We start from the raw sequence: 27,070 nt of genomic DNA on the forward strand, positions 1-27,070 counted from the left end.
GATTATAGTTCTTTTTGGTTTTATAGTTTTTGATTTAGTAGCCACAGCAATGTAGGAAACAGGGAAAGTGCAGTTACTTGAGCAGCTGGCAGTGATATACATAGAAATTATAAACCATAAAGCTAATGTTGGAAGTGAAGAAGCACTAAACATTCAGTAAACCATATGCAGGCATTGTAACTGTAGCAAGTTGGTACCAGATGTAATTTACAAAATACTGTAGTTCTATAAGTTTTAGTGCCCCCAAACTGTAGATTAAAAAAATTTATTGTGGCAAAGTATACATGACATAAAATTTAACATTGTAACCATTTTTTAAGTGTAAATTTCAGTGGCATTAAGAACATTCGCATTGTTGCACAGCTGGTATACCACCATCCACTTCTGTAACTTTCTCATCTTCCCAAACTTAAACTCTGTACCCATTAAACAGTAACTCTGCATTCCTTCCTCCCCTCAGTCTTGGGCAACCACCATTCTAGTTTCTGTCTCTGAATTTGACTAAGTAACTCATGTGTGGAATCATACAGTATATATCTTTTTTGTGCCTGGCTTATTTCACTTAGCATAGTATTTTCAATGTTATCTATGTTACAACATGTGTCAGAATTTCCTTCCTTTTTAAGGTTGGATAGTACTCTATATCCATACCATCTTTTGTTCATTTATCCATCAATGGACATTAGGGTTGTTTTCACTTTTTAAGTCTTATGGATAATGCTGTTATGAACATGGGTACACAAATACCTCCTTGAGACCCAGCTTTCAATTCTTTTGTGTGATCTGGAAGTGGGATTGCTGGACCATATAGTTGTATTTTTAATTTTTTGAAGAATTGCCGTACTGTTTTATATTTACTTTACACTCATTTCCACCAGGATATTACAGGGGTTCCAGTTTTTTACATCCTCACCAGCGGTTGGTATTTTGTGTCTTTTTGATAGTAGCCATTCTAACATGGGTAAAATAGAATATCATTATAGTTGGTTTTTTTTTTTTTTTTTTTTTTTGGAGTGTTGCCCAGGCTGGAGTACAATGGCGCGATTTTGGCTTACTGCAACCTCTGCCTCCCAGGTTCAAGCGATCTCCTGTCTCAGCCTCCCGAGTAGCTGGGATTACAGGTGTGCACCACCATGCCCAGATAATTTTTGTATGTTTAGTAGAGATGGGGTTTCACCATGTTGGCCAGGCTGGTCTCCAACTCCTGACCTCAGGTGATCTGCTGGTCTCAGCCTCTAAAAGTGCTGGGATTATAGGTGTAAGCCACCATGCCGGCCTTCATTATAGTTTTGATTTGTATTTCCCTAATGCTTAGTAATATTGAGCATCTTTTTGTGTGCTTATTGGCCATCTGTATATCTTCTTTGGAGAAATTTCTATTCAAGTCCTTTGCCCATTTTTAATCAGGTCGGTTGTTGTTGTTGTTGTATGAGTTATTTATAGATTCTAGATATCAATTCCTACTAAGATAATATGTTTTGCAAATATTTTTCCCATCCCATGTGTTGCCTTTTCACTGTGTTGGTAGTGTCTTTTGATGCAAAGAATTGTTGAAGAGTTTTTATAGGTTTAGCTTTTATGCTTAGGTCTTTGATCCATTTTGAGTTAATTTTTGTATTAGTACAGGGTCCAAATTCATACTTTTGCATGTGAATATCCAGTTTTCCCAGCACTACTTTTTGAAAATAGTGTTCTTAATGAATGATCTTGTCAGCCTCATCAAAAATTATTTGGCCATATATGAACAAATTTATTTCTAGGTTATCTGTTCTGTTTCACTGGTCTAAATGTCTATCTTTATGCCACACTGTTTTGATTACTGTAACTTTTTATTAAGTTTCATAATTGGAAAGTGAGACCTTTTTCAGGATTGTTTTGGCTATTCAGCATTGAGATTCCTTATGAATTATAGGATAGCTTTTTCTATTTCTGCAAAAAAAAAATCACTGGGGTTTGATAAGGATTATGTTGACTCTATTGACCACTTTGTGTAGTATTGATATCTTAACAATATTAAATCTTTCAATTCATGACCATGGGAAGTCCTTTTCACATTGTTCTAAATTGTTAGTGTAGAGAAACACAACTGATTTATTTGTGTTGATTTTGCGTACTCCAACTTTATTGAATTTATTATTCTAACAGTTTTTTTTTTCTTTTTAGTGTGGAATGTTTGGAGTTTTCTACATATAAGATCACGTTATCTGTGAAGAGTTAATTTTATTTCTTCCTTCTCAATTTGAATACCTTTATTTATTTTTCTTGCCTTATTTAGTCCTGGCTAAAACTTTTAATACAGTGTTGAATGGAAGTGATGAAAATGACATCCTTCTCTTGTTCTTGATCTTAGAGGAAACACCTTCAGTCCTTCACTATTGTATATGATGTTAGTGGTGGGTTTTTTGTATATGGCTTTTATTAGGTTTGAGTAGTTCCTTTCTATTTTTAGTTTGTTGTATATTTTTATTATAAAAGTGTGTTGGGTTTTGTCAGATGCTTCCTCTGCGTCAATTGAGATGATCATGTATTTTTCCCCTGCTTCATTCTGTTAATGCGTTACATTGATTGATTTTTATATGTCGAAGCATTCTTGTATTTTGGGAATAAATCACATTTGGTCATGGTCTATAATGCTTTTTATATGGTGTGGGATTCTGATTACTGGTTTCTCATTGAGGATAGATTACTTTTTTCCTAATTTCTAAAATTTTGGTAAAATACACATAACATAAAATTTACCATCTTAACCATCTTAGATGTACAGTAGTTTAAAACACATTCACAAATGTTCAACATCACTAATCAAAATGTAAATCAAATACAGTGAGATATACTACCCTACAGCCATTATCCATTACAATGTCTACTGTAAAACAAACAAACAAACAAAAAAACCCCAGAAAATAGCAAGTGTTGGTGAAGATGTGGAAAAATTGGAACTAAGCCTTGTGAACTCTTGGTGGGCATATAAAATGGCATGGTTGCTACAGAAAACAGTATGGCAGTTCCTCAAAAAGTTAAAAATAGAATTACCATATGATCCATCAGTTCCACTTCTGGCTATAAACCCAAAAGAATGGAAAACAGGTCTTGAAGAAATATTTGTGTACCCATGTTTACAGCAGCAGAGGGTATTATGCTAAGTGAAATAAGCTGGGTATAAAAAGACAAATACCGTGTGATTCTACTTATGTGAGGTACTGAAAGTAGCAAAAATTATAGAGAGAGAGTACAATGGTGATTTCCAGGGACTGGGGGAGGAGAGAATGGGGGAGTTATTGTTTAATGAGTATAGAGTTTCAGCATTAGTAGATCATTTACTTTTAATGGAACTCAGTATGGAAAGTTTTAATTCTACTATCTTGCTATTTCTTTTGTTGTTGTTTTGCTTTTTGTTTCCTGTTTTACTCTATTTTCTGCTGCTATAACAGAATACCACAGACTGGGTAATTTATGAAGAAAAGAAATTTATTTCTCACAGTTCCAGAGGCCCAGAAGTACAATAACATGGCTTTCGTATCTCACCAGGGCCTTCCTGCTGCATCATAACATGGTGGAAGGACAAGTAAGCATGTGAGGTAGAGAGAGGCTGGGAGATAAACTTCATCTTTCATCAGGATCCCACTCCCAAGATAACTAACCCATTCCTGTGATAACAGCATTAATCTATTCATAAGGGAAGAATATTCATAATCTTATCACCCCTTGAAGGTCCCACCTTTCAACACTGTTACAATGGCAATTACATTTCAACATAAGTTTTGGAGGGACATTCAAATCATAGCACTTCCTTTTAAATGAATTGCATTTTTTAAATGATTCTGTTATCTGCATTATTAGCTTATCAGCTATATTGTAGGCGGCAAGCCACCCAGGTGCCAAGGCAAGAGACTGAGGGCACAAACTGTTCCAGCATAATAAAGAAAACATATAGAATAAGAATAGTTATACTAGAAATAGATTATAGATATGATTATATATGAATATCATTAATTATTAGTTTGTAGTATTACTCTTTATTCCAATATTATAATAATTTTTGTTTTATAATTATAACCTAGGAAAAACCAGGCCATACAGAGATAGGAGCTGAAGGGACACAGTGAGAAGTGACCGGAAGACAAGAGTGTGAGCCCTCTGTTACGCCCGGACAGAGCCACTAGAGGGCTCCCTGGTCTAGCAGTAACGCCAACGCCTGGGAAGGTGCCAGTTACCTAGTGGACCTTGGTCTAGCAGTAGCGTCAGTGCCTGGGGAAGGCACCCATTACTTAACAGACCAGGAAAGGGAGTCTCCCTTTCCCTGGGGGAGTTAGAGAAGACTCTGCTCCACCACCTCTTGTGAAAGGCCTGACTGATGGCAGGCTTGTCCTCAGCCATCCAGAGGCCTGACCGTCTCCCTGTGATGCTGTGCTTCAGTGGTCACGCTCCTGATCCGCTTTCATGTTCCACCCTGTACACCTGGCTCCACCTTTTAGATAGCAGTAGCAGAATTAGTGAAAGTACTAAAAGTCTTTGAAATGCATAGAAGAAATAATGGCATAAGCTGTCCTCTCTCTCTTTCTGCCTTGGCTGCCAAACAGGGAAGGGCCCCCTGTCCCGTGGACACGTGACTCGCGTGACCTTACCTATCAATGTAGATGGCTCACACTCCTTACCCTGCCCCCTTGTCTTGTATCCAATAAATAACAGCGTAGCTAGGCATTCGGGGTCACTACCGGTCTCCGTGCCTTGGTGGTAGTGGCCCCCTGGGCCCAGCTGTCTTTTCTCTTATCTCTTTGTCTTGTGTCTTTATTTTTACAATCTCTCATCTCCACACATGAGGAGAAAAAACCCACAGACCTTGTAGGGCTGGGCCCTGCACTATATGACTGTTTTTGTTTTTAATTGGTTGCTCTAAGGTTTAAGATGTGTACCCTTAACTTCTTTCTTTCTACCTTCAATAATATATACCACTTTATGCATATTATAAGACCCATACAATTATATGCTTTCATGTACCCAGTTTTGTCTCTGTGCTGGTTTTGTCATATACTTTACATTCGTTACGAAGGTCACAACACGTTTTAAATTTTTTCCCTTAGGCTGGGCGCGGTGGCTCACGCTTGTAATCCCAGCACTTTGGGAGGCCGAGGCGGGTGGATCACGAGGTCAGGAGATCGAGACCACGGTGAAACCCTGTCTCTACTAAAAAAAAAAAAAAAAAAAAAAATCAGCCGGGCGTGGTGGCGGGCGCCTGTAGTCCCAGCTACTCAGAGAGGCTGAGGCAGGAGAATGGCGTGAACCCGGGAGGCGGAGCTTGCAGTGAGCCGAGATCGCGCCACTGCACTCCAGCCTGGGCGGCAGAGCGAGACTCCGCCTCAAAAAAAAAAAAAAAAAAAAAAATTTTCCCTTAAATGCTTTTTTAAAACAATGAAACAATTTTTAAAAGATATTTTTGTCTTTCTACACATTTACCATTTCTGTCCCTCTCTCTTTTCTTTGGTAAAGATCAAGTTCCTGCATGGTGTGTCTTTTAGTTCAGGTTAGCTGATGATGAAGTGTTTTAGTTTTGGTTTGTCAGAATGTTTTTTTTTTCCTTACTTTTTAAGGATATTTTCTCTGAATGTACGTTTCTACATTGAAAGATTTTTAAAATTTTTCTTAAGTGTTTTAAGGACATCATCTCATTGTCAGTTACCTGCTATACTATCTATAGTCTGTAGTAATCTTTTTTTATGTAATGTATCTTTTCTCTATCTACTTTAAAGCCTTTTCCTTTTTTTTTCTTCCTATTTTTATTTTAGGTTAAGGAGGTGCATGTGCAGGCTTCTTACATGGGTAAATTGTGTGTCACTGAGGCTTGGTGTATGAAAGATCCCATCACCCAAGTAGTGAGCATAGTACCCTATAGGTAGCCTTCCAGCTTATTTCCTCCTCCCACCCTTCTCCCTTAAGCAGTCCCCAGTGTCTGTTGTTCCCACCTTTATGTCCATGTGTACTCAGTGTTTAGCTCCCACTTATAAGTGAGAACATGTGGTATTTGGTTTTCTGTTCCTGCCCTAGTTTGCTTAGAATGATGGCCTCCAGATGCATCCATATTGCTGCAAAGGACATTATTTCATTCTTATTTATGGCTGTGTAGTATTCTATCATGTATATCTATCGCATTTTCTTTATCCAGTTCTGTGTTGGTGGACCTCTTCGTTGATTCCATGTCTTTGCTATTGTGAATAGTGCTGCAGTGAACAAACAAGTGCATGTGTCTTATGTGCAGTAATAGTAGTTCAACTCTTAGTTCTTTGAGGAATCTCCACACTGTTTTCCACAGTGGCTGTACTAGTTTACATTCCCACCAACAGTGTATATGTATTTTCCTTTCTCGGCAACCTTACCAGCATTGGTTGTTTTTTGACTTTTTAATAATAGCCGTTCTGTTATGAGATGGTATCACATTGTGGTTTTGATTTACATTTCTCTGATGATTAGTGATAATGAGCATTTTTTTCATGTATTTGTTGGCCATTTGTATGTATTCTTTTGAGAAATGTTTGTTCATGTCCTTTGCCTATTCTTTAATGAGATTGTTTTTTGCTTGCTGATTTGTTTAAATTCCTTATAGATTCTGGATAGTAGACCTTTGTTGGACATACAGTTGACAAATATTTTTTCCCATTCTGTAGGTTTTCTGTGTACCCTGTTTATAGTTTCTCTTGCTGTGCAGAAGCTCTTTAGTTTAATTGGGTCCCACTTGTTATTTTTGTTTTTTGTTACAGTTGCTCTTGAGGACTTGGTCGTAAATTCTTTGCCAAGGCTAGTCTCAAGAAGGGTATTTCCTAGGGTTTCTTCTAGGGTTTTTATTGTTTTAAATGTTACATTAAAGTCTCTAATTCTTCTTGAGTTAATGTTTGCATATGATCACTGGAAGGGGTCCAGTTTCAATCTTCTGCATATTGCCTAGCCAGTTATCCCAGCATCATTTATTGAATAGGAATTCCTTTCCTCATTGTTTGTTATTGTCAGCTGTGTCAAAGATCAGGTGTTTGTAGTTGTGTCACTTTATTTCTAGGTTCTTTATCCTGTTCCATTGGTCCGTGAGTCTGTTTTTGTACTCAGTACTCATTGTTATATTTTTGTACCAATACCATTCTGTTTTGGTTATTGTAGCCTTGTAGTATAGTTTGAAGTTGGACAGCTTTGTTCTTTTTTGTTAGGATTGTATCGGTGATACGGGCTCATTTTTGGTTCCATATGAATTTTAGAATAGTTTTTTTTCTAATTCTGTGAAGAATAACATTGATAGTTTGATAGGAATAGTGTTGAATCTCTAAATGGCTTTGGATAGTGTGACCATTTTAATGATACTGGTTCTTCCCAATATCTGTGGGCATGGAACATTTCCATTTGTTTGTGTTACCTCTGATTTCTTTGAGCAATGTTTTGTAATTCTCATTGTAGAGATCTTTCGCCTCTTTGTTAAGCTGTATTCCTAGGTATTTTATTCTTTTTGTGGCCATTGTAAATGGGTTTGCATTCTTGATTTGAGTCTGGGTGCTATTGGCATATAGAAATGCAACTGATTTTTATACATTGATTTTGCATGCTGAAACTTTACTGAATTTGTTTATCGGTTCTAGAAGCCTTCTGGTGGAGGCTGTGGGGTTTTCTAGATATAGAATGATATCATCAGCAAAGAGAGATAGTTTGACTTTTTTTTTATTTGGATGTCATATATTTCTTTCTCTTGGCATAATTCCTCTGGCAAAGACTTCTAGTACTATGTTGAATAGAAGTGGTGAAAGTGGGCATCCTTGTCTTGTTCCAATTATCAAGGAGAATGCTTCAGCTTTTGCCTGTTGAGTATGATGTTGGCTATATGTTTGTTGTAGATGGCTCTTTATTATTATTATTATTATTATTATTATTATTATTATTATTTTTGAGACAGAATCTTGCTCTGTCACACAGGCTGAAGCACAATGGCACAATCATAGTTCAATACAACCTTGAACTCCTGGGTTCAAGGGATCCTCCTGCCTCAGTCTCCTGAGTAGCTGATACTACAGGTGCACATCACCAAGTCTGGCTAATTTTTAAATTTTTTGTAGAGATGAGGTCTTTCTTTGTTGCCCAAGCTGGTTCTCAAACTCCTAGCCTCAGGCAATCCTCCTTGTTTGGCCTCCCAAAGTGCTGTGATTACAGCCCTGAGTCACTGTGCCCAGCTCGATGGCTCTTATTATTTTGAGATATGTTCCTTAGATGCCTAGCTTGTTGAGAGTTTTTAACATGAAGGAATGTTGAATTTCGTTGAAGGTCTTTTCTGCATCTATTAAGATCATTATGTGGTTTTTGTTGTTAATTCTGTTTATGTGGTGAATCACATGTATTGATTTGCATATGTTGAACCAACATTGCATCCCAGGGATAAAGACCAGTTGATTATATTGAATTAACTTTTTGATGTGCTGCTGGATTAGTTTGCTAGTATTTTATTGAAGATTTTCTCATCTACATGCATCAGGAATACTGGCCCGAAGTTTTTTGTTGTTGTTGCATCTTTGCCAGATTTTGACATCAGGATGATGCTGGCTTTGTACAAAGAAGTAGGGAGAATTTCCTCCTTCTTGATATTTATGGAACAGTTTCGGTAGGATTGGTATCCGTTCTTCTTTGTATGTCTTAAAGAATTTGGCTGTGAATGTATCTAGTCTAGGATGTTTTTTGGTTAAGAGATTTTTTTTTTTTATTAATGATTCAATTTCAAAACTTGTTATTGGTCTGGTCAGGTTTTCACTCCCTTCCTGGTTCATTCAGTCTTTGGAGATTGCTTCTAGGAATGTATGCATTTCGTCTAGATTTTCTAGTCTGTGTGCATAGAGATGTTCATAGTTTCTGAGGATCTTTTGTATTTCTGTGGGATTGGTTGTAATATCATATTTGTCATATTTGTGATTTCTGATTGTACCGATTTGGATCTTCTCTCTTTTTTTGTTAATCTAGCTAGCAGTCTGTCAATCTTTTTTTTTTTTTTTTGGAGACAGAGTCTCGCTGTGTCTCCCAGGCTGGAGTCGTGCAGTGATGCAATCTCAGCTCACTGCAGCCTTCACCTCTGGAGTTCAAGCAATTCTTGTGCCTCAGCCTCCCAAGTAGCTGGGGTTGTAAGCCCGTGCCACCACATGTGGCTGATTTTGGCATTTTTAGTAGAGATGGGGTTTCAGAATGTTGGCCAGGGTGGTCTCAAACTCCTGACCAGAAGTGATCTGCCCACCTTGTCCTCCCAAATTGCTGGGATTACAGGCGTGGGCTACCGTGCCCAGTCCACAGTCTATCCATCTTAGTTTACTCTTTCAAAGAACCATCTTTTGGTTCCATTGATCTTTTATTTGGATTTTGGCATCTCATTTTCACTTAGTTCTCTGATTTTAGTTATTTCTTTTCTTCTGCTAGCTTCAGGGTTAGTTTGTTCTTTTTATTCTTGTTCTTCTAGGTGCAACGTTAGATTGTTAATTTGAGAACTTTTTTTTTTTTTAGATGGCGTCTCACTCTGTCATCCAGGCCAGAGTGCGGTGGTGCAATCTTGGCTCACTGCAACCTCTGCTTCTGGGGTTCAAGCAATTCTCCTGCCTCAGCCTCCTGAGTAGCTGGAACTACAGGCACATACCCCCATGCCCAGCTGATTTTTTTTTTTTTTGTATTTTTAGTAGAGACAGGATGTCACCATCTTGGCCAGGCTGGTCTTGAACTCCTGACCTCAAGTGATCTGACTACCTTGGCCTCTCAAAGAGCTGGGATTAGAGGCATGAGCCACCACACCCAGCCAGTTTGAGAACTTTCTAACTTCTTGATGTAGGTGGTTAGCACTAAAAGCTTTCCTCTTAATCACTGCTTTAGCAGCATCTCAGAGATTTATGTCTCTTTTTTCATTAATTTCAGATAATTTTTTGATTTCTGCCTTGATTTCATTGTTCACCCAGAAGTTATTCAGGAGCAAATTTTAAAATTTACATGTAATTGTGTGGTTTTGAGAGATCTTGCTGTTGATTTCTATTTTTAATGCACTGTGGTCCAAATGTGTGCTTGGTATGATTTTGATTTTTTTGAATTAATTGAGACTTGCTCTGTGGCCAAGCATGTGGTCAATCTTAGACTATGTTCTGTGTGCAGATGAGAAGAATGTATATTCTGTGGTTGTTGGGCAGAGGATTCTGCATATGTTTATTAGGTCCAATTGATTGGGTGTTGAGTTTCAGTCCAGAATTTTTGTGTTATGTTTCTGCCTTGATGATTTGTCTAATGCTTTCAGTGGGGTGTTGAAGTCTCTCACTATTATTGTATTTGTCTAAGTCTTTTCATAGGTAAAGAAGAACTTATTTTATAAATCTGGGTGCTTCAGTGTTGGGTATGTACATATTTAGGATAGCTAAGTCTTCTTGTTGAGTTGAATTCTTTATTATTGTGTATGTCATGCCTTTCCTTGTGCGTCTTAATTGTTGTTGGTTTAAAGTCTGTTTTAGTTGACAGAATAATAGTGACCCCTGCTCTTTTTTGTTTTCTGTTTGCCTGAAAGATGTTTCTCCATCCCTTTACCTTGAACCTCTGGGTATCATTATTTGTGAGATGGGTCCCTTGGAGACAGCAAACAGTTGAGTCTTGCTTTTTTATCCAACTTGCCACCCTATTCCTTTTAAGTGTGTCATTTAACCAGTTTACATTCAGGGTCAATATTGATATGTTAGGGTTTGATTTTATCATCATATTGCTAGGTGGTTGTTATGTAGACGTGATTGCATAGTTTATAGTGTCACTGGAATATGTGTTTAAGTGTGGTTTGTGATGACAGGTATCATTTCTTCATTTCCATGTTTAGCACTCCCTTTAGGAGCTCTTGTGAGGCAGGTCTGGTGATAATAAATCCCCTTAGCATTTGCATGTCTGAAATGGACTTCATTTTTCCTTTGCTTATGAAGCTTAGTTTGGTAGGATATGAAATTCTTGGTTGGAATTTCTTTTCTTTAAGGTATTGAAAATAGGCCCTACTCTCTTTTGGCTTGTGAGGTTTAAGCTGAAAGGTATGCTGTTAGCTGAGTGGGATTCTTTTTGTAAGTACCCCTTTTCTCTAGCTGCCTGTATGATTTTTTTCTTTTGCATTGACCTTGGAGAATTTGACGACTATGTGTCTTGGGGATAGTCATCTTGCATAGTATGTCACAGAGGTTCTTTGAATTTCTTCAATTTGCATGTTGACCTGTCTGGTGAGATTTGGAAAAGTTCTGTGGACTATATCTTCAAATATGTCTTCCAAGTTGCTTGTTCTCTCTTCTTCTCTTTCTGGAATGTCAGAGTTGTATGTTTGGTCTCTTTACATAACCCCATATTTCTTAGAGGTTTTGTTCATTTTCTAAATTATTATTTACCTCAGGTTGGGGGTGTTTTCACAGGGGAATGCCATGGGTGTGGGGTGCTGCCAGTGGGAGTGCTCCAGTGAGGAGGGCCCCACAGGCAGGGGGTATTATAGCCAGCATGATGGGGAGTGCTGCAAGCGAGGGGGCCACGTGCAGGAAATGCTCCTTTGGTAACAGCTGAGGCACTTTTGGTGGGAAGTGCCCCAGCAAGGGGCACTGCAGGCAGGGAGCCATATGGGATGGGGGTGCACTCTGGTGGGAAGCACTCTGGTATTGGTAGTTGGGTTGCCTTGGGTGGGTAGCTCTGGTGAGGGCACCACAGGAGGGGGGCATTCTAATAGGGTGGCAGGGATTCAGCAGGTGGGAAGTTTTCTGAAGGGGTGGCAGCGAGGTCACAGGCAAACAAATTCTGGCAGGAGGCTGTCAGCAAAAGTGCTCTGGTGGGGCAGTGGGGCTGCACTGCTTGCAGGCATGGCCAGGCAGGGACTCTTAGAGGAGTGTTTTCTTTATTACTGATTTCAACAATTTGATTGTTTAATTATGATGTACCTAACATGGTTGGTGTGTGTTTGGTTTTCAGTGAACTTTTTTGATCTATGAGTTTATTGTTTTCATCACATTTAGAAAATGTGATTTGGCCATTATTTCTTCATGTGTATTTTTTCTCTTCCCTCTTTGTGTTTTTTTTTTTTTTTTTTTTTTGTATTATATCTTCAATTACACATACATTAGACTGCTGGTAATTTTCCAACCGGTCACTGATGATCTATTCATTTTTCTACCCTAGCTTTTTCCTTTGGCCTCTTTTTGGTAGATTCTATTACTATACTTTTAAATTCACTTCTATCTTATTCTATTTACTCTTGAGCCCATCCAATGCGTTTTCATTGTTGGTGTTTTTTTTCTTTTATAGAAGTTCCATTTGGTTCTTCTTTTTTTGTATTTTTCTTTTCTAGTTGAATTTATGTTTTCTTTTGAATACTTACACATAGTTTTAATAGCTGTTTAACACCCTATTTGCTAGTTCATCATCTTTGTCATCTATGGCCCTGTTTCTCTTGACTAAATTTTCAGATGGTTATGGTCACATTTTTCTGTCTTGACATGCCTTGTAGTTTTTGCTTAGATGCTGGACATTGTGATGTTGGTACTTGCTGAGAGCCTGGATTTTGCTATTTTCCTTTAATGAGTATAAGAATTAGCTTTGGTCAACAGTGAATATACTTTTGATCAGTTTGACCCCTTCAAGAATGTAGTCAAGCTTTGAAAGGAGTATCTAGCGTAGCCTTTGTTCCAAATATTTTTTAGCTCTCTGGATTTCTACTCCCTGTCCTGAATGAATGTCCAAAGAGTTTTTAGTCTGCATGGTCTGATCTGGCTGGATTGTCTGTATACCCTTTATGAGTTCTGGGAATTGTTCAGCTTACAACTCTCAGCTGCTTTTTGCTCAGCTTTGTTCTCAGCAGTGACTCAAGGGAACTCCTATGAGGGTTTCTGGAGCTTCTTTATTATGCAGGTTCTTCTTTCTGAAACAGCCCCACAACTTCCAGTTGCATCAACCTGCTTGAACTGTGAGACTGATATTCTAAACTCAGCTCTCTATGATCTCTGTCTGCATCATGGCTACAAGCAGAAAGCCATAGCTCACCTTTTTTTTTTTCTCTTTCTCTCAGGGATAATAGTCTTGCATTATCTGTTATCCTATGTCTTAAAACAGTCGTTTGTTACACATGGTCAAGATTGTTAGTTGTTTTTAAAGAGATAGTAAGGATTGCTCATGTACCTTTATCAGGTCCTGTAATATGTTTTTAATTATAATGTTATTGACCTATGGTATTATTTGCAATTCGTGAACTTTTAAAGGAAATGATAGTATAAGTTGAAATGATTTATAGCTGTTTGAATAGTCTTTGTTTAATATTTAAATTAAGGAAAGGTCCTCTTGATAATTTTATGCATTTGTTGTTGTGAAAAATTAGATTAATATCTTAAATATAGGTTTTAAATAAGCATGGCACTCATATACACTTTAAATTATTCTTTGCTCAATAAACTGAATGTTGTGCTTGTCATTACTCTTAATTATCTTTATAAAATGTACAGTGTTTACATGATTCGGGAACTCTGGAATATGCTTGAAAGTGCACATGGTGGTTTTTTTTTTTAAACTTTGTCACCTGCTATTTTACATCATATTTTAATCATAATGGTTTCTGTAGTGATAACGATTAAAATGCACAAAAAGTTTAAAGTTGAGATGTATTAAGTAACAACTAGTAAGACAGATGTATGTAGATATTAATACCTCAAAACCAAAATAAATCAGAGGAAGAGATAACTGAAGAGAGTCCTGGAGACTCCTTATGGGATTTTAGAAAGACTTTATCATGTGAAAAATTGCTTTTGCCAGAAGATTTTCTTCCATTTTCATAATACATTGTTATCTCTCTAGCTTTATCAGATTTCAGGAAAAAAGAAAACTAAAATTAGTTGGATTTGGAAGCTTGTTTTTAGTTAATGAACAATTTGTTGAATACTTTTTCAAAATATGAATTGTTTTGCAAAACAAAACAGGAAAATTCAGTATAAGGAAAGTTAAGGAAATTTTAGTATAATTAAAAGAACCTCCATATTATACACTATAACAATCTGTTCTCTTTAAGTAATTAGAAATCACCCTTATGTTAACTAATAAATTTTGTGTCTAAAAAATTTATTTTTGAAGATAATTTCCAGGTAATATTTGTCTCTCATAGCTTTATGCTTTAAAATGGAATTCTGTTACCAAAGTTTGTTATTTTTGAATTTGCTTCTTTAGAAGACTGTTTTCTCCTTAGGGGAATGGCTTGATAAATATTTCTGAAAGTTATATGTGAATATGTGTTTTGGTAAGGGGAGGTGAGGAGAGTCTTTGCCTAATTATTGAAGTTAAGAATAATATATTTTTTTGTGGTTTGAAATACTTTATGGAAGGCCTTTTTTTTTTCCTATTTCTTATAAGAATCTACTCAAATAGGTAGATTCCTGTTACATTATAAATGCTGGAAATATATTTTTTATGTATAACTGCTCTTTTGTGACTGGATTTTTTCCACAGAGCTTATCAAAACACAATAGAAGCAATATTGGAACTGAAGGTGGACCACCTCCTTTTGTGCCTTTTGGACAGGTAATGACTTTTGTGTTGGCAGATGAATTTAAATTAGGAAAAAGTGTTTTTCATTAGCATTCAAGCTGTGTTTCATTATGTGCTGAACTATTTATTAAGAGGTTATGGAGTTATTTGGAAATATGAAGTTCAAAGAATTTAATAATTTTGAGATTTTTTTCCTTCACTGTAGTTATATTGTTGACGTTTGTGAGAGCTGTTAACCCAAAGATAGAAGCAATTAAGAGCTATATCTGAAGAGTAACTTATAACTAATTAAAATAGGATGGGAGAGAGTTTTTTTTTCAAGGGAAATTCAAAAGAAGAAGACAAAAATATGTCATAATTTCTCACTTGTTCATTAAAAACATTAGAGGGGGAGAGAAAAATAAAGCCACACAAAGTGATCAAAGTGCTACTTTGAAGCAGCTCCCCTTCTGACCAGTATCTTGTGACTTCAGTTGTCTTCAGCATCAAATTGATTCTCAACAATCTTCTCCAGCCTGATCTTGCTTTATCCCTGACAATTCTAAGAATAATTCTTGTGGCAGCTTGCTCTTCTCCTGATGATGCCATCAACATTTAGCTGTTGGTAATCTGTCTTGCATTTGCTCTTTAATTTTCTTCAAGAGTGCTGGGCTGGCTAAGAGTAGCAATGAGTTGTGGACATAACAGGTAGGCAACAGATCTGTGTTTCCATAATAAGGTTTATCGTGTGTGTGTGTGTGTCTAAATTTTGGTATTTAGTAAGATCATTTGACTGTCAACCTCTTTAAAAGCCTTTTGTAAGATATACTCTCACTTAAGTAAGTCATTTTTGCATCAAACCTATTTTGAAGCATTTAAAAAATAATGTTGATTTTTTTTTTTTTTTTTTTTTACTGAGTTTGGAAGAAGAAATAGCCAAGATAAAAGGAAGTATGAAGTCCTATGGGGTGATCCATGTTGATGGTTGATATTCTCCCAGTGTAATGAAAACCTCCATAGGGAAAACAGTGTAAACATTCTAATAACTTATATTTGAAAATAATAGTATATTTGTAAAAATTTAACCTTAAACATTTTGGTGATAATATTTCTCTTCCAGAGACTTATGATCTAATTATTCTTAAGACTTTGAAGTGTGTTTTATAGCTTCTTAGGGGTTAGAGAATATAATAAAAGCTATAATTTCAATAATATTATTTGGTTATAAAGTTCATTCTGAAAAAATTCTTGTATAGCATCTTGCAGCTTTGTACGTGGGTTGGATAGGTAATGCTGACCGTGTATTTATTGGTGTCAATATGATATGTTTATATTACTGAAATTTTTCTGTATTTCTTTGAGATCTTCCCATTTTCCTTTTTATTAATGAGTTGAGAAAAAGTTCATTTTATACGATTTTTACTGGTAAGATTGGACTGGAGATCAGAATTGAGGGCTTCTTTTTAGGCAGTGATGCCTTTTTTTTTTTTTTTACTTTACGAGACAAAAATATAAAAACTTTGAAGCCTGATATGGGGGGCAGGTATGTTTTTAGAGTGTGGTTTATAAGTACAGAGACACCTTTGTATATGTTAATATAATTGTACTAACCAATCCACATATATGTATTGTGGTATAATATGGAAATTAAGCTCTTAATTACAAAACCAAATTTATGTCTTATTGTGCATTAGTCAAGATTGTTTGAAATCTAAAATTATTTATTACCCTAAAATGAAAGCTCTCCTAATCCAGTGTATGTTTTAAATATGTGTCCTGTTTAGATGGCCACATATTTATATAGCTTTTAATTTTATTTACTAGTTATGTTTATTGAAAAGTTACTTTCCCAGCTTTCTACTTTTACTTTTAAATATATGGGATACAATTTTATTTGTATAGGCTTTTAGCTATTGTAAAAGATACAAGATACTTTTGAAAAAGTATTACTTTCTAATGAAAACTTGAATCTCTTTTGGAACTACTAAGTTGGCTTATTCTTACTTGTTTTATTAGAAGTGTGTATCTCATGTCCAAGTGGATAGCAGAGAACTTGATCGAAGAAAAACATTGCAAGTTACAATGCCTGTCAAACCTACAAATGATAATGATGAATTTGAAAAACAAAGGACGGCTGCTATTGCTGAAGTTGCAAAGAGCAAGGAAGTAAGAAATCAAACCATTACATGTTTTATTTCTTATCATTATGTTCTATTTAGATTATTTGTGATCGTTATTGTCTTTTCATATAAGCTAACTAATTCAACAAACGTTTAACCTTATTCTTCTTGCATATTCCATAACTAGGAATGCCCTGCCACTTCATGGGATCTTACATATTTTATTCATGTGTTCTTTTTCCAGATCTCCATGGTAGTTCCAGTAAGTTACTCTTGCTGGCAAATTACCCTCCTTTTCTCCTTCCTTTTTTTTAAACAATGTAGCAACTGAACACACTTTTTATTCTGGCAGGAAGTTTCCTATTAGTAGTTGGGCTAGTTGCCACTTTTTTGGGGATAATTTCCCCTTATTAATAGCAACTTATGAAAAATAGCAGCTTCTGAGAGATGAATAAAAATCAGCGGATCTGTCACTGCATCAGGATTAACATTTTTGTCTTTATACTTAATTTTATTTAGTGTATAGTAAAAAATAATTTTATCTTTACATTATATGTCTATTTACACACACACAAATCCTTTTTAACTGACAAATAATTACACATATATATGAGGTATGTGTGATATTTTGATACATGTATACAATGTGTAATGATCAAATCAGGGTAATTATATCTGTCACCTCAAACATTTACCATCTTTGTGTTGAGAACATTCAAAACTCTCATCTAGCTATTTTGAATATACAATAAATTATTGTTAATTATAATCACCCTAGTGTTTTATTGAACACTAGAACTTATTCCTCTTAACTGTAATTTAATTCCCATTAATCAACCTCTCCCACTCTTCCTTAACCTTCACCCTTCCCAGCCTCTAGTAACTACTATGCTGCTCTTCTATGAGACAACTTTTTTATCTCTCACATATGAGTGAGAATATGCAGTATTTGTCTTTCTGTGGTTGGCTTATGTCACTTAATGTAATGTCCTTCAGGCTCATCCATGTTGCTGAGAATGGCAGGATTTCTTTCTTTTATATAACTGAATAATAATCCATTATGTATAGACAGTCAGCTCTCCATATTTGTGGATTCAACTCTTCCTAACTATCAACCAACAGTGGATCAAAAATATTTTGGGGGGGGTGGTGATAGGATGGTTGCATGCTGATTTCAGTGGTAAATGATGTTGACATTTTTCCATATACCTGTTGACCATTTGTATGGTCTTTTGAAAAATGATATTCAAATCATTTGCCCATTTTTAAATTGGATTGTTTGGGTTTTTTTTTTGGACAGAGTCTCACTCTGTCGCCCAGGCTGGAGTGCAGTGGCGTGATCTTGGCTCACTGTAACCTCTGTCTCCCAGGTTCAAGCTATTCTCCAGCCTCAGCCTCAGCCTCCCAGGTAACTGGGACTACAGGTGTGCACCACCACGTCTGGCTATTTCTTTTTTTGTATTTTTAGTAGAGACGGGGTTTCACCATGTTGACCAGGCTGGTCTTGGACTCCTGACCTCAGGTGATCCGCTCACTTTGGCCTTCCAAAGTGCTGGGATTACAGGTGTGAGCTACCGTGCCTGGCCGGGTTTATTTTTTGTTTTGTTTAGTTTTGTTTTGCTTTTGAATTGTTATGTTCCTTATATATTCTAGATATTAACTCCTTGTCAGATGGATAGTTTGCAATTATTTTCTTTCATTCTGTAGGTTGTCTCTTCACTCTGTTGATTGAATTCTTAGCTATGCGGAAGCTTTTTAGTTTGATATAATCTCATTTGTCTATTTTTACTTGTGTGCCTGTGTTTTTGAGGTCTTATCCAAAAAATCTTTGCCCAGACCAACATCCTGAACAACAAACCCCTCCCTCTTATATTATTGATAGCCAAAGTTCTCTTTTTATTATTTTGAATTACTTGCTTATTTGTAATAGGTGTTTTTCCTAGTTATTGATTTCTTTTAGACTGATAAGAAATTTTAGGTCATAAATTAGTTGCTACATAGACATTTCTTAACCAGTGAGATTGAAATTTTCCTTTATTCAAAACCCGTAATGAAGCTTAGCTTACAATTGCTTTCCTATTTAATTTTGAAGTGTAAGTAGTAGTGTTCTTGAATTTTGGTTGTTCTTCCTGCAATGTCTTTCTGTTGTCAGTCTAGTACAGGGGCCAGAAGCACAAGCTCTGGAATCACAGGCTGGAAGCATATCCTGCTGACACCTTTAGATGGTTACTCAGCTTTTTGTATCCCCTGTTTTTTATTTTTTTCATCTGTGAAACTCGGAGATAATAATGGTACCTACTTCGTATGTGAGAATTAAAACATTTAGAGCTAATACTACTGCTACTTGGTGAAAGGGGCTGGGCGGAGACCAAACTACACCGGTCACGGTCAAGAGATCTTTATTGGAGGTATTGAGTGGCACCACGCAAGGAGAAGGAAGAGAAGAAAGAGAGGGCTGCTGGTGTGCTGGGTTTTATATCCCTTGGGCCTACGTGGATTGGGCTAGGGGCGGGCCCAAGGGAGGGCGGGAGATGCTTCTTTCTGATTGGCCCTCCTTTGGCGGATTCAGACAGTGCCCGGTCAAGGAGGGGAGAAGAACCCGGAACCAGCCTCATCTTAAGGTACGGCGCCATTTTAAGCTACCCCATGTTACCTAACATTCCTCCCTTTTTGTTTTCTTAAATGGGGGAAAATGGGCATCATGGTTCATCTGGCTGCTTCTTGCTGAGTGGGGGTGCTGTGGGGAGGTGGCACAGGGAGAACTGTCAGGGTTGTGCATGGGGTACAGTATGAGTATGAGGCCAAGCAATAGGGTGCTATATATGAAGACTTCATTAGATGTAAAGTCCATGAATGTTCCTTGTAGGTATAGATACTCCAGTGCCGTGAGCCAGTTGAGGGACAGGGATGGTTGGCGATGAGCCAGCTGTCTGAGTGAAGGGTGTTTAAGAATTGGTAGAATCGGCTTGCTGTAGCCATCTAGGGTACTAGGGGTAGAGTTTGGTCTGCCCGAAGAGAAAAGAAGATGGTAGTTAATTTAGGGTGCGAGGGCAGGCCTACCCCCTCCCCCCTCCAATCCTGGGTATCTGTTGCCAGTCGTTGGCCGTTTAAGAGGTCAGCATGGTGTGAGACTGTCTCTGGAGTCTGCCGTGTCTTCACAAGTCGCTAGGAGCTGGTAGTTTCTGAGGAGAAGCTGGTTAAAGGTTTGGTTAGAGATGGATACTCAGTTTTGAGGGAACGGGAAATAGTTATGGTTTGAGTTGGATATGCCCAGGCATTGCTGGGATATATGCCTCCTGTAACTGACTGGCCCCAGACCGGGTTGGCGGGGTTGTCGATATGTATGGCTCAGGAGGAGGCATTGTTTTTAGTGGTATAATATAGGAAGGGGGTGTGTTTGTTGATGTGGGAGCCAGATGGCGAAGTGGAACATGTGGAAGAGAGGGTCCCAGCCGTTTTCTATCATAGTGAGCCTGGGAAGGGGAAGATCCACCGTGGGGCTGATGTAGTTGGTGTGTGTCCTCCTGTGAATGTTGTATGACTCTTTAACTGTGAAGAGATAATAGGGCTGGGAAGAGGGCCCGCCGGCGGAGGAAAGTGTAAAGATGTGAGAGGTGGTAAGCCAGAGAAGAGGACTTAGGAGATGCATGAGAGCGGGGCATAAGCAGTTTGGTTCTTCGTGTGGTCCGGGTTGGTAGTCGGTTTCAACCTGGAAATGTGAAGCCAAGAAGTTAGACGTCCTGGTGATTCTTGGAATCTAGTGGCCATGGGAGTGCAGTGTATAATTTGGAGAGGCCCTTTCCACTTAGGGACTAGGGAGACAGATGTAGTAGGGCTGGGTGGAGAGTAAAACACCCACTCCCCTGGTTTAAGGGGAAAGGACTGGTGACTGCGGGTAGTATCGGGCAACAGGCACTCCTGTCGCTTCCACAGCTCACACCGGATGAAGGACAGGAGGGGATAGCTAATGTGTTGTGGGGCCGTCCAAGAGGTGGGACTGATACCTGGTGGGAGTGCAGGTCGGCCATACATGATCTCAAAGGGAGACAGAAGGGTGGGCTTTTTTGGGAGCACCCGGAATTTGAACAGGGCTGTAGGTAGTAATTTTACCCAGTCTAGGTGTAATTCTAGGGTGAGTTTGGTTAGGGTTTCTTTAAGGGTACGGTTAGTCCGCTTGACTTTTCTGGAGGATTGAGGGTGGTAGGGGATGTGGAAGTGCCAAGGAATGTTGAGGCAGTTGCTATGTTTCAAGAGATTTGGGAGGTGAACTCGGGGCCATTGTCAGTTTGGAGGGAAGAGGGGATTCCGAACTGCAGGATAATTTCAGATAGTAGGATGGAAGCAACTGTACTTGCCCTCTTATTGGTAGTTGGGAAGGCTTCAACCCATCTGGAAAAGGTGTCAACTAGGACTCAATACAATTGTGTTGAGGGGGATGATGAGCGATTGGCAAGAGAGTAGCGGGGTTGAGAGGAGCGCACGATTGAAAGGAGATTGTGGGGTCTCGTAGAAATGAGACTAGGAGTGACAGTATGCAGCGGGGGGAAGGGTCTGCAGGCTCTTATATGTGAGGAGGTCTTTAAGTTGATGGGGAGAGGTGATGGCAATGTTTGCCCCAAAAGTGAGTTTTTTTGATTCCAGTAGTAAGAGGTAAGCTGCTGCTAAGGCCCAGAGGCAGGGAGCCCATCCCTGCACAGTAGGGTCTAGTTGTTTGGATAAGTATGCTATTGCAGCAAACGTGGGTCCCTGAATTTGTCCCAGGACTCCTAGAGGTAGGCCGTGGTGTTCATGAACGTAGAGGATGAAAGGTTTTTGAAGGTTTGGCAGGTGTAGGGCCGGAGCCTTCAGTAGGGCTCGTTGGAGTGCGTGAAAGGGTTGTTGGATGGCGGTGTCTAGGGGTTCAGATGGGGCTCCTCAGGAGAGCTCATAAAGTGGTCTCGCTAGGAGGGAGTTATTGGGAATCCACGTTCTGAAATAACCTGCAAGCCCTAAGAATGAAAGAAGTTCTTGTTTGGTTTTGGGGACGGGGAGGCTTCGGATAAAGCACTTTTGGTCTAAGGTGATGGCCTTTGAGTTGTGGGAGAGGAGGACTCCTAAATAGGTAACCTGTGTTGAGGAGAGTTGGACTTTAAGGGGGGACACTTGGTACCCTTTATCCGCAAGGAAGTTGAGAAGGGAAGCGGTGTTGGTTTGGGAGACAGCCAGAGAAGGGCTGCACAGGAGAAGATCATCTACATATTGTAAAAGGGTGGACTGGGGAAGGCGGAGCTATTTTAGATCTGAGGCGAGGGTTTGACCAAAGATATGGGGGCTGTCTCGAAACCCCTGAGGGAGGACTTTCCATGTTAGTTGCTGTGATTGTAGAGTATCCAGGTCTGTCCAAGTGAAGGCAAAGAGGTCTTGTGATTGAGGGGAAAGGGGAATGGTGAAAAAGTCATCTTTAAAGTCTACAACCGAAAAATGAGTAGCGTCGGGTGGAATAGAGGAGAGGAGAGTGTGGGGGTTAGGGACTAAAGGATGGATTGGCTTTACGGCCTCAGTAATAAGTCTAAGGTCTTGGACAAGACGGAACTTGCCATTAGGTTTCTTAACAGCTAGAATGGGGGTATTAAATGGAGAGTGGGTTGGCCTGAGGAATCCTTTCCTTAAAAGGTCTGAGATTATGGGTTGTACTCCTCATAGGCTTGAGGCAGGAAGAGGGTATTGAGGCTGGCAGGGGAAGTGGTTGGGGTTTTTGAGGAGGATTTGTATGGGAGTACATTGTGCCAATGAGGGGGTGGTGGTATCCCAAACCGAGGGGTTGACGCATAGTGGGAGTGGAGGCGGAACGGGAGCAGAAGTCTGGTCGATGGAACTAGCTACCAGAGCAATGAGGGATGTGGAGTTTGAGGAGGTTATAGGGTGGAAGGTGATTGAGGTTTTGAACTTGGAGAGGATGTCCTTTCCCAATAAAGGGAGGGGGCATTGAGGCATGACAAGGAACCTGTGAGAAAAAATGTGGCCTGAGAGGGAGCAAGATAAGGGAGGAGTGGCTCTGGGGCGAATGGTTTGACCTCCAACCCCGACTATAGGAGATCCAAAAAGGGAAGTGGCACCCCAAAACTCTCGCAAGACTGAGAAAGTAGCCCCGGGATCAAGGAGGAAGATGATGGGACGCCCATCCACCGTTAGACCCTGGGCTCCTGTGAAGTGATGATCTGAGTCAGGAAAGGAGTCCCAAGGCCCCGTCAGTCTTCAACGGCCAGTCCTAGAAGATCAGGGTTTGGGCTGAGGGTGGACCTGGCCCCCCCTTTGGGGACCAGGGCAATCCACGGCCCAATGGCCAGGCTGGTGGCATTTTGGACAGGGCCGGCTGGGGGGCCTGGGATTTGGGCACCCTCAGACCCAATGTCCTTCCTTACCGCATTTAAAACAGGGCCCAGGTGGCTGACATTGAGGGTGGGCGGAGGGCGATTTACGGCCATGTGACCCTGTGGCGGACCGAGGAGAGGCTTGGAGAGCTTGGGCCAACATTTGGTACTTTTGCCTCCTGGCCTTCTCATCTCGGTTGTGATAAACCTTGAATGCCGTTGCTAAGATCTCGGTCTGTGGAGTGAAGGGGCCTCTGTCTAACTTTTTAAGTTTGGCCCTGATGTCAGGAAAGCTCTGTGCAAAAAAATGAGACATGAGGAGCTGCCTGCCATCGGGGCCTCTGGGTCTATGTTGGTGTATTGTTGGAGCGCCTGTGTAAGGCAGTCAAGGAAGGCAGACGGGTTTTCATGTTTTTCTTGTACTATTTCATGGAGTTTTTCAAAATTAACAGCCTTTTGGGCTGCCTTGCGCAGTCCAGTTATTAGGCAGGTGGTGAAGTGGTCTCTGGCGGCAATGCCGTTTGGGGTGTTGTAGTCCCAATTAGGCTCTTGTTCAGGGACTGCCTGTGCACCTAGTGGTAGGGCGGGGGTTGTCTGATGGACCTCATCGGCATAGGTGCGGGCCTGCTCCCAGACCCGCCGGCGCTCTTTAGGGAGAAGGGTGTTAGGGAGGATCATGTAGATATCGTGGAAAGTGAGACTATAAGCTTGTAGGAGATATTGAAACTCTTTGATGTAGGAGGCAGAGTTAGAGGTATAAGAGGCTAAGCGTTTTTCAATTTGAGACAAATCGGCCATAGAAAAAGGAGCATGGACACGGACAATGCCCTCCACCCCTGCAACCTCCCTGAGGGGTGCAAGGACGGGAAGGTGTGACCTGGAAAAAAGATGGGGAGGAAGAGGTTGAGGGCGAAGGCAATGTGGGGGGGAGGTACTGGAAGAGGGGGCAGGGGCGTGGGGGGGTCGGGCAGCTACTGGTTGAGCGGCGACCGGAAGATGAGGTGGAGGGTGGTAGTATGGGGGGGGGGTTCGTCGGCCGGGTCAAAGTCAGGAGTGGGAGGAGAGGTTGGTAGCTTGAGAGCAGCTATAAGGTGTTGCGGCTTGCAAGGGAGGCAGAGGTTGGGTTTGTCCTGTAGAAGAAAGAAGCCATGAATGTAGGGGATCTCTGCCCATTTTCCTGTTCGCTCACAATAGTTGTAGAGATCCCGGAGAAGGTTGGGATCAAAGGACCCATAAGTGGACCATCTGTTTTGGTTGTCTAGGGGTAGGTGGGCCAGTTTTGAGTGCACAATTTAATGAGGTGTGTAGGTTTGAGAGCAGCAGCCAAACCAAGGGCTGATAAGTTATTTAAAAGGCATTGTAAGGGAGAGTTGGCTGGCAGGGATGCAGAGGCTCCCATTATGAGAAGAGGGGGTTTACGGAAATATATGGCAAAGGGCTGGGCAGGGCATCCCCTACCAGCCAATGACCATGCTGTGAGTCAGACCCTTCGAGTCGGTTGTCACCGAAACGAAAGGACTGAGGGCCTCTAGGAGGCTGAGGGCCGTGGGCCACCTGGTACCAGGATTTTCGGAGCGAGAAAGGGGAAGGGGCCCAGGCCTGGCGAGTGAGGAGGAAAAGGAGGGAACCCTGCTCCCTGGAGGCTGAGTCTAAAATAGGATTTACGGCAGCTGTGTGGGCAGCCGAGGCAGGAGCCGGTCGACTGGTGTCGGACACTGGAAGGGGAGACTTACCGAGATGAGGCCGGTGTTGGGCGTAGAGGTCGGCGAACAGGAAAATGAGCGAAGACCGGCCGGGGTCTGGACTGAGCCCGAAAGGGATCGGGGTCCCACTGAGGGGGGTGGGGAGTCCCGATCCGAGTCACGGCACCAATGAAAGGGGCTGGGCGGAGACCAAACTACACCAGTCGCGGTCAAGAGATCTTTATTGGAGGTGTCGAGCGGCACCATGGAAGGAGAAGGAAGAGAAGAAAGAGAGGGCTGCTGGTGTGCTGGGTTTGATATCCCTTGGGCCTACGTGGATTGGGCTAGGGGCGGGCCCAAGGGAAGGCGGGAGATGCTTCTTTCTGATTGGCCCTCCTTTGGCGGGTTCAGACAGTGCCCAGTCAAGGAGGGGAGAAGAACCCGGAACTGGCCCCATCTTAAGGTACGGCGCCATTTTAAGGTACCCCATGTTACCTAACACTTGGCACAAATCATAACACTCTTGCTCAAAGCTCTCAGTAAACGTGACTATTGCTATTCTTTACTTTTTCCTCTATCCAAGGCATACTTTTAAAAAAACAGTTTTACCATTTCTTAAATTAATACATTTTATATAATTTGCATGAAATATATTTATTTTTTTCCAGAAATACATAAAATTATGGAGTTTCAGAAGATATTGAGAATATATATTTTTAAAATGATTATAGAAAGATGTTCTTTTGATTTACATTTATCTCAAATGAACTTTTCTACCGAGGATTTTGTTGGATGCAATTACAGCTGTCTATTTACTGGAGCATAGTTAACCTATTATAATGTGCTGCTTTTTGTTATCACAATTGATATTATATTTTCCAATAAATATTTGATAAAGCATCTTAGTTTTTTTTTTTGTTTTTTTGTTTTTTTACAGCAGACATGAAAACATCTCAATTTATATATGAGAGAATTTATGGAGGCTCAAAACTAACAAACAAAACTTGGGACTTGTCCAAGGTTATCCAGTGATAATTGTAGGACTCAATCGATGTAACTTAGAAGATCTGAATCATAGTAATATAAGCATACTAAATAAGCAGATTGCAATTTTAAATATAATAGTCTGTTTAGTCCTCAAGATAGTGAGAGCTGAGCCAAGACTTGAAGGAGGTACAAGAATTAACTACTTGGTTATCTGAGCAAGAGTATTCCAGGCAGAAGGAAAAGCCATGGCAAAGGCTCTAAAGCAGGAGCACAGAGAAACAGCAGAGTGGCCAGAGGAAGCAGAGAGAGCAGAGGGACAAGTAGTAGAAGATAAAGTCAAGAGAGATAATGGAGGTTACCTTATGTAGGGCCCTGTAAACTAGTGTAAAGACATTGTACTTCATTCAAGGAGAAATGGGAGCCTTTGGAATGTTTTGAGCACAGCTGACCTATATTCTAAAAGAGTAATTGTAGCTGCTGTGTTCAGACTTGGTTGCAGAGAAGGAAAATTGGAAACCAACAAGTAGAGAATTATTGAAATAATCTAGGATTTAAAAAAAATGATGATGGCTTGGACAAATATAGCAGTTGTGTAGGTAGTGCAGAGTGGTCAGATTCTGGAATTTTGAAGGAGCCATTAGGGTTACTGAGATTGGATATAGGGTACAAGAGAAGATGTGGTATCAAGAATGAATCTAGCCAGGCACAGTGGCTCACGCCTATAATCCCAGCACTTTGGGAGGCTGAGGTGGGCAGATCACCTGAGGTCAGGAGTTTGAGACCAGCCTGACCAATATGGAGAAACCCCGTCTCTACTAAAAATACACCATTAGCTGGGCGTGGTGGCGCATGCCTATAATCCCAGCTACTCGGGAGGCTGAGGCAGGAGAATCGCTTGAACCCGGGAGGCAGAGGTTGCGGTGAGCTGAGACTGCTATTGCACTCCAGCCTGGGCAACAAGAGCAAAACTCCATCTCAAAAAAAAAAAAAAAAAAAAAAAAAAAGAATGAATCTAAGAGTTTTACCCAGAGAAATTGGCAGGTTAGAGTTGCTTGCCTTGAAATGAAGAAGCCTGGAGTGGAGCAGGTGTGAGGGGAGGAAGATCTGGTGCTCCATTTTGAACATGTGAATATCGAGGTACTTATCAGACATGCATGTAGTAATAATGTTTAATAGACAGTAAGACTGAAGAGTAAGCTTTAAAATAGATACATGCACTTGAGAGTTGTAGACATACGGATGGTATTGAAAATTATGAGGCCAAATGAGATCACCAAAGGAATGAGTGTTGATAGAGAACAGAAAAAGCTAAGGAATGAACCCTGTAACACTTCAATTTGAACTTAGAGCCTAGATGGCAGAAGTGGAACTAGCCAAGGTGTGACCAGTAACAGGATAAAAACAGACAATGCAGAAAATACATTATGGAGAAGGAAGT

The 27,070-nt window shown here is 40.1% G+C and overlaps 1 protein-coding gene across 12 annotated transcripts in view; it reads left to right on the plus strand.

Annotated features, from left to right (window-relative positions):
* The window catches only part of TDRD3 (tudor domain containing 3), a 181,991-nt gene that overhangs the window by 73,925 nt on the left and 80,996 nt on the right, over positions 1-27,070 (plus strand). For all 12 annotated transcript variants that reach the window (XM_058437965.1, XM_058437964.1, XM_032150984.2 and 9 more), the window contains 2 exons: positions 14,476-14,547; positions 16,510-16,659. In XM_058437965.1, coding sequence (XP_058293948.1) covers positions 14,476-14,547; positions 16,510-16,659 — 222 coding nt within the window. The remainder of the gene's footprint in view (positions 1-14,475; positions 14,548-16,509; positions 16,660-27,070) is intronic.

The sequence above is a fragment of the Hylobates moloch genome, unplaced genomic scaffold (assembly GCF_009828535.3).
Source record: "Hylobates moloch isolate HMO894 unplaced genomic scaffold, HMol_V3 SCAFFOLD_4, whole genome shotgun sequence".
Classification (NCBI taxonomy): Eukaryota; Metazoa; Chordata; class Mammalia; order Primates; family Hylobatidae; genus Hylobates; species Hylobates moloch.